The sequence below is a fragment of the Saccoglossus kowalevskii genome, chromosome 1 (assembly GCF_978046115.1).
Source record: "Saccoglossus kowalevskii chromosome 1, keSacKowa6.1, whole genome shotgun sequence".
In the NCBI taxonomy this organism is placed as follows: Eukaryota; Metazoa; Hemichordata; class Enteropneusta; family Harrimaniidae; genus Saccoglossus; species Saccoglossus kowalevskii.
The window spans coordinates 22,297,326-22,312,549 of NC_140641.1; the positions used below are offsets into that span (position 1 = coordinate 22,297,326).

General features: G+C 33.7%; 2 protein-coding genes across 2 annotated transcripts; both read left to right on the forward strand.

Annotated features, from left to right (window-relative positions):
* The first annotated feature begins 12 nt into the window (after positions 1–12).
* On the forward strand, positions 13–7,880 carry LOC102804589 (protein fuzzy homolog). The gene is made up of 10 exons (XM_006815707.3): positions 13–97; positions 1,107–1,228; positions 1,495–1,579; positions 2,313–2,381; positions 3,070–3,174; positions 3,629–3,826; positions 4,079–4,281; positions 4,535–4,716; positions 4,967–5,114; positions 5,563–7,880. The coding sequence occupies exons 1-10, from the start codon at positions 20–22 to the stop codon at positions 5,630–5,632; spliced, it is 1,260 nt and encodes a 419-aa protein (XP_006815770.1). The 5' UTR covers positions 13–19; the 3' UTR covers positions 5,633–7,880.
* Positions 7,881–9,415: 1,535 nt separating this feature from the next.
* Positions 9,416–13,034, forward strand: LOC100369127 (succinate dehydrogenase assembly factor 2-A, mitochondrial-like). Its single transcript, XM_002734107.4, has 4 exons — positions 9,416–9,496; positions 10,215–10,402; positions 11,938–12,047; positions 12,429–13,034. The coding sequence occupies exons 1-4, from the start codon at positions 9,446–9,448 to the stop codon at positions 12,542–12,544; spliced, it is 465 nt and encodes a 154-aa protein (XP_002734153.2). The 5' UTR covers positions 9,416–9,445; the 3' UTR covers positions 12,545–13,034.
* The last annotated feature ends 2,190 nt before the right edge of the window (positions 13,035–15,224 follow it).

Sequence of the window (15,224 nt, forward strand, 5' to 3'; positions counted from 1 at the left end):
GATACGTGCGTACATTAAGATGGCGGCTTATTTGGTTTGTTTGACTGCTGACGGAGGAGTTCCGTTGTTTACAAGAACGAAGGGGAACATAAAACCGGTAACGACATAGTCAACATCCTTTACATGTTTTGATCTTTATAGAGCATTGCTAAGAGGGTTGATTTTATCGCCAATCGCAATGGTACACGCCGACGTTTTCCGCTGAAGGCACAGATAACTTAGCAAAGTGTTTTTATAAACTCAAATATTTTATGTTACGGAAGTTGCATTTGCATCTGTCAAGTATAAATTGTTATGATCGGTGATATTATCTATATCTTGTATAAATATATGAGCATGGTTTTACAAAATAAACAACTTGAACTTCACGTAAACGTGAACACTGTGTCGGCGAAATACCTCCTGTGGCTTTATTTTCAGTTGGGTCTAAACCACTGGGCGTTATTGGTGGGGTGCGGTGCGAGAGGGATGTAATGCACTTTTGATGGTTCTCCATCGGATTTTATTCAGATTGACTGATGATGTATTGTGATAATTATTGATTGATAGTGTCTGTCATTTCTCCCCAAGTTTTCAAGGTTTTCATTATTTCTTACTCTTACCACAACTCACAGTTTAGCAACTCTGATTGGTCATTTACCTCCATGGACAGTCCAATTGTCCTATTTCATTCAACAGCAATTTGGCAAAAAAAAGAAGAATTAGTATTAGTATGGGTTTGATACAAGCATTTGTGAGGCCCTGGTTTCTAACTAACTTATGCTATTGCGAGAAGAAAAAACTGTTTGAGGAGCTGTAGGATAAATCTAATTCAAATTAAAATTCTTTTACAGACAAGCTTTGCATATTTTCGAATTTTTTTACCTTAAATAATTTAAATTAAGGGAATGGGATTTTGTAAAATTGATTTTTCCTCCATATTTAATTCATTAAATACCGGTAATGATTCTGGTTGTGGATAAGGATATGCATTATTGCATTATTGGAAAGTAAATTGTGGTGTCATGTATTTCAATTAATTCTTTTACTAGGGAGTCAGGTACATTCATTTCAGTCTATTTACTAGATTTATCAAACATCACTATCACTATTCGTCCCATGCATAGCTGGCGTTTGCCGAAGTTGGGATGTTGAATGGCGTTCAGATGTTTGCACAGAATCATGGAGTGAAACTTCAGAGCACAGCAACAGATGAAGCCAGAATTGCGTGGAAAGTCTACCATGAAAGGTATGAGGACTTTTTCATGCTTCATACCTTTTCACGCCCACTTAAACCCAAGATGTTAGCTAGTTCGCTAGTGAGTTTGCAAATTGGCTGCCCCAGTACTTCTGAAACTTGCTGTAAATAGAACATGAGACGTTATTCAGAACATAAATCGTTTTCAGCTTCATCGTCAATGTTACACATTAGTATTTATGGTTATTCATTAGTACCGGTATATGATTTTCATACATGCTACGATATATGTAACCTAATCTTATTTACTTTTACAGTATAACATTGATTGTTGTTATCTGTGATGATGGTGCTAGTGATACTCATCTTTACAGATTATTAGACAACGTATTTCATTCTATGGTAAGGATGATTTCAAATTCATACACACAGGAATTAAATTTTGTATGGTGACATTTTGTTCATACTTTCATACTAAGTTTGCTCAATACATATTTTGCAAATAAATTGCTTATACATGTACCAAATTTTTGAAATAAATGTGGTATTACTTTATGCGGATTGCATAGTTACATGGGACTCTATTGGGGAAAAGTAAAACATGACCTGTTGAATCAGGAAATTTGTGTTGGATTTGTTTATAAAACAAGATAATGAAATGTTGGATTTGTTTATAAAACAAGATAATGAAAAAAAAAGTGTTTTATGTTTAGTTTTGGGAGAAAACAAGAATTTTTTGTTTGTTTATGTTCATTTTGTCATATCTTGTAATTTTATATACTGTTATTGTTATGAATCCCAATATTATTACAAATTAACATATTATACATCATTGGGTTTTCAGCGTGATAATATTTGTACATTATGTTCAATAAAAATTTCCCTGCCATATATTAATCCATTAGCTCAGTACATGTAGATGTAAAACTTGAGTTCCTATCCCACAATGCATTGTACATATTTTCAGTAGCATATGCTCATTAGTGCAGCATTTTAATTCAGCTCAAACTTCTTTAATTAATCTAGTGAAGACATGACAACTTCCTGTAAAGAGGCTGCCCGTGGCATTTCATTCCTACTACATGTATGACAATGATTTGAATTCCTCATACTATCTTTTGTTTGTTTGTTTCAGGTGCTTTTAGTTGGTTTAGATGACATTATATCAATTAAAAATGTGGAAAGATTGAAACGTGATCTCAAAGTAAGTATGTTCAGAAAGACTCTCATTACTCATTAATTCTTTGATTTCATTGATTTACATGGAACATTTTTAATCATTTTAATCAGTGAAGTATGAGAACATCTACTGTGTTAGTGTATTTCACTAAAGCTTACATTTTTATAGAGTCAAACAACCTGTCATAAAGCATAACCCAGGTAACCCATGGTATTTATAAATATGTGGTTAGTCACAATGAATTGAGACACTCTGCGAATACGTATGTGAATGCAAAGGTCGCTAATGTCATTCAAATCGGTACCTCAGCTTTGACAAATCTGATCACAATCACACCCCAACCGATTCTACTCATCAGAAGAACTTGTAAATTCAATTTTGTTTTTAAAAATGCACAATTTATGAGCAACAAAATTTTACAAGTCAGGGGAAATCACAAACTCATGATTTTATTGCAGTTCTTGAGTCGGAGAATAGTGGTGGAAGTTTAATTTAAATTATCAGATTGTGGAAATTTAGGGATAAGAATGAATGATGGTAGTGATCTTTGCCTTGCACATGTTTGGTGATCTATTTCATAGGTTTTCACTCTGTTTCAACACTCAGCATTGAATGACTGCCAGTGCAGATATGTTCTTTGACGTGTCTCAATATTGAATTCCCAGTGAGTTATTATGGTATTTTACACTTTATATATATCCTTTTATTACAGGCATGCTACAAATTGGTTGATACGCTATTAGAGGAAACAGAGTTTTTTGGAGATTTAACAGAATCAGTTGATATCTTTTTATCTACAGAAAACTCATTATTGCAGGTACTGTGAAATCATTGAATATCTAATTGAGTCAGGCGATAAAACTAAGTTCCAATTGAAAATCAAGTATTGTGTCATAGTTATATACAAAATTTAGTAGAAAACAAGTAGTCATATTTCCACATTTAAAGAAATACCAGCCATGTTACCGATAATAATATGGCATTCATTTACAACTTCTTTATATACTGCAGCCCATAGTACTTTAGAACATATTAACGTATTAACAACTGAGATGTAGATATGACATAGATGAATGAAAGTAGTATCTTTCATTGGGTTATATCAGTCTTCGTCATAACCAATGCATCAAATCTTGTGAATATATGTACATAGTTTGTGTGTTAGGTTTCACATCAAAACATTAAGTCCTGTGATTATTTAATGCCAACAGACGGGAATGCCATATGGTATATCCTGCCCTCACTCTCAATAACCAATAATTACTTTGTAGGAGCACTTGGAGTCCTTTGTGCATGCTGCAGACAGCACTTATGGATGTCTATGTGTGATGGATAGAATAGCGGTCGCTACAACTAAATGGTGGGATTTGACAGGACAGGAGCTTGTTTTATTGTCGTTACTACTGAGGTCACTGCCCCAGGCATCATCAAGGGACATTGCTGTTTATTTGCCTCATAGTAGTCCCAAGGTAAATATTATGGTAAACCAGGAACTGAACACCTATATCTACATGTATTGTCGATCCACCTCATAACTGTGAATTCTTATTTTGGACAGTTGGTATTTAAAACATTTTATGCTATTTTGACATGAGCATAATGTATAAAGCAATATTTTATTCGAACCTTGAGTTAAAAAATGCTTTATACAATTTGTTGACATTTTCACATGTATCACTATGAACATACATTAGAAATATAAGAGGCTTTCATTTCAACAGATTCCCCACAGGTTACTGACGTTTCAATTGATTCACGGCGTTGAGGCGTGTGTACTATGTGGGCCAACACCTACGCTGGATGATGTCAGGGATAAACTATTAGAAGTGCATTGGAAACCAGCTTTAGAATCCTTGAGATCTTGTATTAGAGTGTTTCCTAGAAATATCCCACTGTCGGTGGAATTAGATCTTGGTATACTGGGGTATGTACAGTCATTGTTTATTTACATGGTCAACTTTAAATGCTTAGTATTTGTGAGAGGCTTTTATACATGTCATGCATGTCTAGTGTTTAGATCAACGTACCCTACAGCAATTTTATTATTCACTGCAATGTGCTTGTAATATCTTCAAATTATTCATTTCTCTTTTTATATGATTAATGACATCACATATTCTCAATTTTATTTGAAGGTTAGTATCTTAAAATATTGTGTTTTTTTCTTTTCTCATCAGATTTATTCTCATAAATACCGATAACCACAGATGCCTTGCCACTATGCACCCTAATTCAACCGATGAAAAGCAACTGCCGCATAAAATCCTGAGTATGAGCAGAAAAATTGGAATACTTAAAACATTTTATAAAACTGTAGTAGGAATTTATTTTGCACCTGTACATAGTCCGGATAAAGAAGGTAGGTTATCTATGTGTTTCAAGTAATAGAATAGAATAAAGTTAATTTTCATGTTCTATATTGGAATGTGCAGGGACTTCCTTTACTGTGATCACAAATCTATTTCTTATTCATAGTCGGCAACCTCACTATGCTGCACTGATCCAGTGTCAGTGAGTCAACTGTGGTGATATAAATATATTAATGTTAACGCTTGGTACAAACACACCAAAGCAAAAACTCACTATGTTACTATATCTCTTTATTGTAGAGTTGACTTGTGATCTTCAAGCTTTATTATCTCATAAAGCAAAGGATACTTATATTTGTGGTGATGACTATAAATGCTATGCATTAAATGATGACAGATATCAGATATTTGTACTCTATGGTTCGCATGTACCGACTTTTGCACTCAGGTTAGTTTAGACAAAAATTCCATTACCATTTATATACAGGGATTGCGTTAACCCCATATTTTGCTTCCCGGACTCCAATTATTGAAGAGGGACCCAGTTTTTCAGGCAAGCTGAAGTCCAATCTCTAATAAAGTTTTCTAGGGTCAAATTTCAATTTCTTAAAATTTTGTAAGTGGGACTTGTCTTGCCGAGACACCAACGCAAACCCTGTATATACATGCTATTTTTTTTAGCTACGAGTAAGAACACGATGATGCATTGACCACATGTAGTTTAATGGTCACTGAACTAATTTGCAATTGCTAGATCTTGCCAGCTTGACTTTTGTCATTTGTGCAATGTTATCCATGTTTAATACAGATATTTATTTTGAGGAATGTTAGCTAAATATGAATATTTAACAATATTTAAATATGTTTTTTTTTTTTTTTTTTTTCTGCTTACACAGGACAACAACACAGAAGACTTTAATGACTTTGATAAAAGACAAGAAATTTGATGAGAAAAAGAAATCTTAGTTCTGAAACCCAAGTGACTTTGTAAACTTAAATTCTCACTTTGCAAATTTGTGCGGTTTCATCCTCTGACTACTACAGTATATACACTATGAAATGTTGAGATTGTTGGTTTTAATGGGAAATGAGGAGCCTCCTAAAAAAAAAAGCTTCATTCGTAAACAACTGCACTCTCTGAGGTCAGTTACTTTGTACATGTGTTTGTCTAAGACCCTTCAGCACCCTCAAAATAAAACTTTTAATATATCATATTTTTTTTAACTAAAACTTCATAATTTGGACACATTTTATGTTTATAACTTGTTCCGGGAGTGATGTTTTACATATTTGCAAAGTGAGAATGTAACTTGTGAATTGTAATGAATGGTGTACAATCAACCCACTAGAGTACCAATTAATAATAAAATCTTACGTCATGGGTGTGGGGGACATTCCTAAGATAAAACTAGACTTGATAAACCAGTGATTATCCAGTGATTTATTTATGCAGAACTATGAATACATTACGTTTTTGTGAGCTTATTTGGGGCAGTGAATAATATTTCTTGACAAACTGATGATAATGATGGCGGTATGTTGTATAAATAATGCTGTCAGCATTTCTTAACAAATGAGATGGTTCAGAAAGGGCAATGTTGATAAAAAGGAGCGTCTGTGTTCAATGAAAGTGGAATACAAAATTGTTATTTTTATTTAAGGTGAATAGACCTCAAGATGACCATCATTGTTAAACGTATGTGTAGTCATACCATGTACTATAATAGAATTGCATGCGTCTCGTTAAAGACATTACAATTCCAAAAATTACCATCGGGTCGGCAATGGTTGCTATGGTTACAGGGTACAAGTCCATGAAAGAAAGGGGTGGGGTGATTTTATAAGCAGTTATTTGTGAGCCTGTTTCCTCAGTTTCAATAGACGTACTAGTACTTGTATGTACATCTCCTGGAGATATACTACAAAAATACTTTTGTTACCAAAACCGGTTAATTGCATCCAATTTCATTGTGTGTATACAATTGAAAAATTTTCATATTTGACATACATTTTGTAAAGTTTCAAAAGTTAATGTGGATGCCTAGTACTATACAGAATCAACATATTACTAGCTCAGTACATAACGGAAACTGGTATAGCAAAACATCTGCCTAAAAATGAAAACTTTCTATTACAAGCTATGTGTACACCTGTATTTCGGTCACCAAAAGGGAACTGAAATTAGGTCCAGTCAAATCATCAGTGTGCAGATCTCTTGCTTAAAAGCTGTGATTTGTGATCCAAGTGTTTGTTACTCAACACTATAATATATATAAAGCCAAAGTGCAAAGATTTTTTATACATAATGCCTGTAGCTGTAATTCTAACTGATATTGCCAAACAAGTTTTGCCAAATTTTCTTTGATCACAAGTTAATACTGAACTGTCTGCTGTATTTTATTAGAATCTTTTGACGTGTAAAATAATGAGTGTCCAATACCAAATGTATTTTTTATATGAGGTATCCAGATTAGATGTTTGTCACCAGCTGTTGTTTTGAGTGCAGGATTTTCAATTTGAGGATTTCTATATTCCAAACTCTAAATTCAGTATTAAGATGGAACAGCTTTTTTTTTAATTTTGTTGCAATAATGTCTGAGTGAATTCTGCTGAGTGCCACTGAACATTCATAAGATACTTGCGATTAGCCAGCACCCAGAGTAGAAGTGAAAACAACCTTGAATGATGTGTTTTACTTTGACCTGCTACAAATATGACCCATTTGCTGAGCTGCAGGGAATCCATTGATGTCTGACATTTAGAACTCAAGAACTTTGAAATATAACAATAATTTTTAAATGAGTTTACATTGTATAAAATCAAATAAAAAAGATGATGAAACTTTGCAAACAAATTGAATTATTTTTTCTGTTACCTTAATTGGTTATTTTTGCCTAACTATGTTTTAATTTATTTATTATAATTATATAAAATAACAATTTCTAAGACTATTTATATATTCAAGAATTGTATGGAGGGGATGAATAACTAGTAATTTTGTATTAATTAAGTTTATGATTGAATTACTTGTAATTTAAATTACTTAATAAGAAAATTGTGTAAATTTTGGCAATTGTTTTTTTTATGTAAATAATATATATTAAAATCTTTTGATAGATTCAGACTACTTGTATTGAATTCTGATAAATTATTGCAGAAGATATCTATATTGTCATGCAAGTTTTGTATTAAAGCATCACTATGATTGAGTGACTGTGAGCGTGTGGAGTGTCATCATTACCCCTTCCTGAGATAGTGAACATGGAGACACAATAGTATGCGAAAATGTGTACTCTTTTTAGAAGCTAGATTTCTTGTTTATCATTTGCTTTGCATGGTATGAACCAATCCCCCCCACCACAAAAATAGCAATTAATTATGCTTGAAGAATATTTTATTGCCTGTAGACCACTTTCAAGACTGAAGGTTTTTTTTCAAGACTTTGTGGCTCAAAAACTGACCTTATTAAGCTGTTCACTTCTGTATATTTTTCCAAGGAAGAGTCCACTTTTCTTCTCTGGCATGAATCCCCATAGACAGTGCCTATCAGTTAAACTGTTCTGTAGGAATTTGTTTGATTGTGAGTGAAGAACAGATTGAATTAATTTCTGATGTATGCGATCCAGGTAACTAAAAATTACATTTAAATCAATATTAATTTATTATACATGTATTCAGATGAACAAAATACATGTGGAGATTCAAGTTAATTCTGTAAGACAATTATTTTAAAGGCAGACTCCAGAATTTATGTCTTTCATTCAACCTGAGAGAGTAAAATCCATGCAAATTGTGATGATAATAGTCTGCTGAACCAATATTTACATTGGAGGTCAACTTTTGAAACTATGATGTGTTAGGTCACCAGTGCTGACCAAAGGTATCAAATGTATCATTTTGTGGAAATGCAATTTTCTGAAAAGTTGCACCTTCTGTATCACACATTTCATATTGTTTCACATTTACAAAAAAAATGTATAGTGGCAAGAAAATTATTTTCAGTTTTAGAATTGTACAGTGTTCTATGAAGAATCTCAACTTTTACATTGATTTTGACAGGTTTAGTGTTTTTTTTTTAACTGTCAAAGTTAATTATACAAAGTTAATTGTCTTTAAAAAGTATACTTTTACACTTAGTACACGTTTTTATTCTCTAAAAATAATACTGCAATTTGGGCATATAAATGCAAGGTATAGTCACATTTAATTTTGAAACAAATTTTTCGATGAAATTGCAACTTCTGTTTCATATTCAAGTTCCTAGTCCCCAAACATCATTTGTGTGTTATGTTCCTATCTTAAATCTTAGAATTACTTGGTGTTATGGATAATTGTTATTTCTATACAAGCAACAATTGTTTCTAATCAATTTTCTAAAATTTGACCCACTGATCTCAGTGTGTTGATGCCATGTACGTGTTCTCTTACTGGTACCATATAAAGAGGTACTCAGTAAGTCAGGAAAAGATGATTATTTAGTGTGATTATAGCGTATATTATTGGGTGGCATAAAACGATGTTGAATTCAGTTATTTTTTTTATCTTTTTTTAAGCAATCACCCTGATTAAATATGTATAAATGGTGACGATACACGACACTAAACTAAAAACAATTCAGTCTAAGTTGACGTTGAACAAATTAAATTTCTAAGCCATTTTGATAACTGCCTCCAGACTAAATATTGTGATGCTCGCGAACGCATGTAGCTTGCGCCCTCTAAGTTTCAAGTTCGAAATCTGTATAACGCCACCACCGACGTGACATACCAATATTTAGACATGGCTGCCTTGATCAGAAGATGCTTTTCGAAAATTGTTCTGCGTTCACGGGTAAGATTTGTCTCAAGTTGACTGTTTGTTGTTGTGGCATACATTATTAGCGGCTAGTGTAGATATGAACTTTAATCACGGTTCAAAATTTAATCAGTATACCCCTAAACAGTCGTGCTAAAATTGAGAACGCGTGTATTTCAACGTGTGTCCTGTTCCTCCAACTTCCAAGTACTTAGAGTTCGCACTGTGTATAACTTGTTCGTGAATATGGATTGGCTTGTTTATATTGTGACTTTGTCGGCACTCCATATACATTGGCGGAAGGCTTACGTTTATTTGGACTCAACCTCTTGTCCTGCCTGAAGTTTCAAAATCGAGCCACAGATTCAGAACCCAACGTATAGAGGGACTGTGGTATTACCATCCCATTATAGGGTGTAAAAAAATCATCGTCGGAATCTATCATTATAGTTTACCAAGAATCCATGGAAAGAGTTCCTTTTGTACCCCATCCCTAAGCCTAAGCCTACCCTCCAGCACTCCCCATTTAATTGTACATGCCCCTCTCCTAAGGACATCTATAGTTATCTAGAGGGGGCATATACAAATGAATTGGGTAACTGGGAGTGAGTGTTAGAGTTAGGGATGGGGAGTACAATAGGAACTCTTGTCGAATTCATAACATCAGGGTATGCAAAAGTGTGATAATAATATCAAATGATATGGAATTAACTATAATCTAAAACATTGATTATAATTTTGTTGATTTTCACAGAATACCAATTCAGTGCTGTACCAATGCAGTAGAGTGTTTTCTAGTGAAATAGTTGATAACACAGGTAACACTGAACCAACTGTTCCTGATTGGAAGCCACCTGATAATGAAACAATTGAGAAAACAAGAGCAAGGCTTGTTTATCAAAGTCGTAAAAGGGGGATGTTAGAGAATGGGCTTCTGCTCAGGTAATAAGTGTTTTATTTATTTTTGTAGCTCTGTGTATCTGATTACTGTAAAATATTTTCGCTTGAATTAATTTTCGCTATTTTTGCTGAAGGAATGATTCAGTGAAAATTAAAATCCAGTGAATATCGTCAAAAAATAGTGAAAATAAATTCCATACAAAACACCCAAAAAGTCTTTTCAGGGAAAATTAATTCCAGCTAAAATAAAGTATTTCACAGTAGATGATAATAACCAGGGTGTATGCAAATATTTTTTGTGTGGGGTTGCATAACATTTTACCATGCTTGTATTACATTTGGGGTTCAATAAAGAGAACTTTATGTTATGGCAAAATAAGCATTGGAGTTCATGGGGATAAATCTGTATTATCGAGTACAGGGCTTCACAGATGGATCAAAGGCAATTGCTGGATGCTATTTAGGTTGCCCTTTCAACAAAAAAATACAAGTTTGTTTTTATACTACTTCCATACACTAAGGCAATTTTATCAAATTTGCTGTGAAACCAAGTGCCTTTTAATTTTCAAGCTCTGTAAGTGTAATAATGTTGATTTCTTTTCAGCCATTAGCAAAGTTTCAAATAACAAGTCATTGTAAATGACACAGTCCTCGTCCAAAATTTTGTAATCTGACATATCCATTTGATGCTGTTGAAGTCATTGGGATTAGATTGAAACCATTAATAGGAGATGGATTTGTAAAAAAATATGATTTAGTGCTTTTACACAAGAATTGGACATTTGGCAGTCATATGGAATTAAATTACAAAAATAATGTTCATGTTGATGTATCTATTGGTATACTGTCTTTGTACAAAATTTAAACAAAAACGTTCATTGCATTCAAGAGAAAGTAGCATGGGTACCATGAAAAACAAAATGGCCGCCAGTCGGCCATATTTGTGTGAATCACGAAAAAAAAGTGACGTGCACCTACAACCCAAATTGTATTATCATCATACCAAGTTTGATCCAAATCAGCCAAGTCATCCCCGAGAAACTGCTGCGAACATATTTAGGTATCAGAAATAGCAAATTTTACATCCAAAATGGCCACCAGTTGGCCATTTTTTCTCTGATCATAAAGTGACTTGACATGCATATGTAAGACATTATGTATTGTCTTCATATAAAGTTTGAATGAAATCCGTCAATGGGTGTCTGAGATATAGCTCCAGATGTACCTACGTAAGGACATACGGACGGACGGAAAGAACCCAAATTAATAGTCCCCGTTTTTCGAACTTCGTTGGAACGGGGACTAACTATATAACCTGATTTTAGACAGAAATAATTTGTGGGATAGGGTTTTCAAGTGGGAGGGTTGTTACCTGCGCATGCATGGAAATTGAGTCCGAAGCAACGATAACAACACACATTAAAAACGCAAAGGCTCATGGGTAGACGTTTGTTTGTAAACAATGACACGCTATGGCCATCTGACGTGTGCGCAGGTGACAACTCCCCCGCTTTAAACTAGAAGGTACAGTGTATACTATATAGGAATACTAAGCCTAAATCTGTTTTAATTTCCAGTTCGTTTGCAGCTCGATATTTGAAGACCTTTAATGAAAAGCAACTCAAGCTATATGACAACCTTATAAACAAACCTAGTAATGATTGGGATATATATTACTGGGCAGTCGGTAAGTCTGGCATGTAACTGAGCTACAATAGACATAACTGTTATAATCTGATTGTAAAGAACAGAATGTATAGTGTGAACGAATCATAATTGGCGAGTCAGACATGTTGGTTTTATATTCCGTGTGGTCACTTGACGTAAAGACCCGTTTCCAGTCATCTCTCAACGGGTAATAGACATGGCTGTCGTAATTAAGCAATTCTCGCTTGTGTAAAAACCAGCTCTAACACTTGGAACACATTTTAAATCTGAGTTTCAGAAATACCCGTTTTGCAACTGACATAAAATATACAGTAAAAAGCGTTGTTATAAGCAACGCAAACAACATTAGATTAGCTATGATTATTAAGCTATGATCGCTGTTTATTATTATAAATTTCAGAGAACAAACCAACACCAGAAGAATATAACACTGAAATTATGGACCTGCTGAAGGAGTTTGCCAAAAACACAGTGATGGAATCAAGGATAAGGCAACCAGACCTGGAACAAATGTGAAATGGATTTGTGGACCCAAACTCTAGAATGTGTCTAGAACGCCTAGCAGCAACATGATGCAGACACATTGCTTAGGTTGTTTCTGTGTCACACATCAATGCTGACCTTTGACTGGCTGCTTGTTAGTACAAGTCGCGTCGCAATTTTGAGCTACCCATGTTATGTCTGGAGTCACGACTGGTGTTGTAATATATAGTAATAAAATGTATTGATGACACTGTTTGCAGCTCAATGTAGTGGCCAATGTACTGTTCACAACAGAAGTCGAGGCATGAGTTAGTGGCGCAAGCAAACAGGACAGATTTGTTTTTCATTAAGACTTTAATTTTTTTGTTGCTGGCTAAGATAGGAATGAAAGCATTATATATTTATTTTCTCAAAACATACCCAGTTTATTTCAGTTTGGAATAAAGATCAGCCATATGATTTCAATACATTCAATGTATGCCTACTTTAACAGGAATGAATAAAAAAATGAACTTATTATAAACATTTTATGATGTATTTTATTTCACATATGTCACTACACACAGTGGATTTTGTATTGCATTGTTTGCGTGTATTCCCATTGCATGATACTTTTGTAAATATCTTATTTAGGGAAGAGTAGGAAATCAAACGAGCGGTGCACCGCGGTCATTACCGCGGTGTACCGCAGAACGCCGAGGAGAGCCGCGGACTGCTTATAATTAGGGGTCTCTACCGCTGTACCGGCCTCTACCGCGGTCCTCGGTAATGTGTGAAATACGTACTTAACAGTTTCTTTGTGATTCCACGAGTCATTGTTTTAAAATCCGATGCTGTAAATGAATACGATATGTGCGCTTGTTTAGTATTTACATGTATATATGTAAATTTCAGTCCATTTATCCAGGAGCATTATTTCAGCAGCAGACCAAATAACTGGTGATAGTAGCACATGGGTTGAATGAGGCAGCTTAACACCGAGTGCTTAGTCCAGTACTGTAAATGTATTACTTATTTGCTTGGTTTTAGTTTTGTTATTTTCGCTTTTGAGTAAAATCCACAAAATTAAATTCACATGAACATAAAAAATAACAATAGGACGTTTTTTTCACTGAAAAAATATTAAAATTACACGTAGATACATTGTAGGGTAATCTCAAAGAGAAAAAAAAATAAGGCTCTTTCTAGAGTGAATCCAGGGACTACATGTACATTTTTTCAGAAAGCTCAACTGCAGACCATGGGGAATCATAAGACATGCAAGAAGAAAATAGCTCAACTAAACAGGACAATAAATGTTCTGAAAAAATAATTCCAAATCTGTTGCTGACATCAATTAGCACAATTGCTCCTAAATTTATTTATTACTTGGCCCACTTGCCGGCATCTACCGGTATACTTGCACCAGTTATTTGGTCTGCTGCTGGTGTACAAAGAAAAGCTGCAACTTCTGCAATCTGAAATGATTTGAAATCTTTAATCAGTAAAAAAAAGGTCAAATAAATTATTTTTCACAAGACATGCGATTCATTCAAAAAACAACGTGATATTTTCAATGTTGATATATCCATACATGTACATTAATTTTGATAAAACTAAATTTTATTACAACAGTAATTTTTTTTTACAGTAATCAGATTTGTAGACTATCCCACAACACCTTCAATAGCTGATACTATATAACCAGCAACTAATCTGGTTTGTGCATTATTCCAGACCATTTATGTATTAAGTTTCTTAGGAATATGTTAGTAGTAGTCAGTTGGTAGTAGAAAATGTAAATTGGGCCATTAATCAAAAACTAAGGTCTTCATATCTTCTTTGAAGTACAAGTACAAGTGGAAATGCTTTAAATTATCTGGTAATCACTATGCAAATTACTCAACCAGGTCGAGCATTATGCACAAAGTTCCAGCAAGCAATATATCAGTATCAGTGTGGGATCGACATGTACATAAATAGGAAACAAAAATATGACGTGTTACTGTAACCCAAAATGCATTATCGTCATACAAAGTTTGAATTAAATCATTAGTCAGCAATACTTGATTACATGATTAACAGAAATAAAAATGATAATCAAAAAGAAAACTCAAATATGTTAACGACGCGGACAGTATCATTCTTACAATGTTTAAAAGGTTTTTAAACATAGATGAAGCCCTAAAGCATGGGGATGAATTATAATAATTATTTGACAAATTTTATGATGTGGAAGAAAACAATCTTGCATATATATATATATATATATAAACTTTCTTTTGCCTGTGTGTGCAATAAAAGAAAGTTTATATATATATATATATATATATATATAAACTTTCTTTTGCCTGTGTGTGCAATAAAATTAACATTGCTATTGTAAGAATATTGAGCGCAGTCTCTTTATCTGGGAGTATACTTACTTTTGCCAATCCCTCAAGACCATGTTTTAAACAGTTATGTGCTACAGAAGTCTACATTGCTTTCTTGTCTAATACAGATAATATATTTATAATACGACCCCACCCTGGACAAGAAACATCAAATACGAGTGTACTAACCATGTTATGTAGCAACGTATACATCATTTAAAACAAATAGATATGGGCAAATGACTTTTCAATTACATAGGACGTTCGCGTAATGCTTCAGACAAGTCGATCGCTTTCTCAGATAACAAAGTACTTTTTTGTATTTTCAGGCAATATAAAACTTAATACTATACCATATT

Excerpts from the sequence above, each read along its gene's own strand:
- LOC100369127 (XM_002734107.4), top strand. The coding sequence starts at position 9,446 with ATGGCTGCCTTGATCAGAAGATGCTTTTCGAAAATTGTTCTGCGTTCA. Across the intron at positions 9,497-10,214 it reads AAATTGTTCTGCGTTCACGG|AATACCAATTCAGTGCTGTA; the intron begins GTAAGATTTGTC and ends TGATTTTCACAG. Across the intron at positions 12,048-12,428 it reads TATATATTACTGGGCAGTCG|AGAACAAACCAACACCAGAA; the intron begins GTAAGTCTGGCA and ends TATAAATTTCAG.
- LOC102804589 (XM_006815707.3), top strand. The coding sequence starts at position 20 with ATGGCGGCTTATTTGGTTTGTTTGACTGCTGACGGAGGAGTTCCGTTG. Across the intron at positions 3,175-3,628 it reads CAGAAAACTCATTATTGCAG|GAGCACTTGGAGTCCTTTGT; the intron begins GTACTGTGAAAT and ends ATTACTTTGTAG. Across the intron at positions 5,115-5,562 it reads GTACCGACTTTTGCACTCAG|GACAACAACACAGAAGACTT; the intron begins GTTAGTTTAGAC and ends CTGCTTACACAG.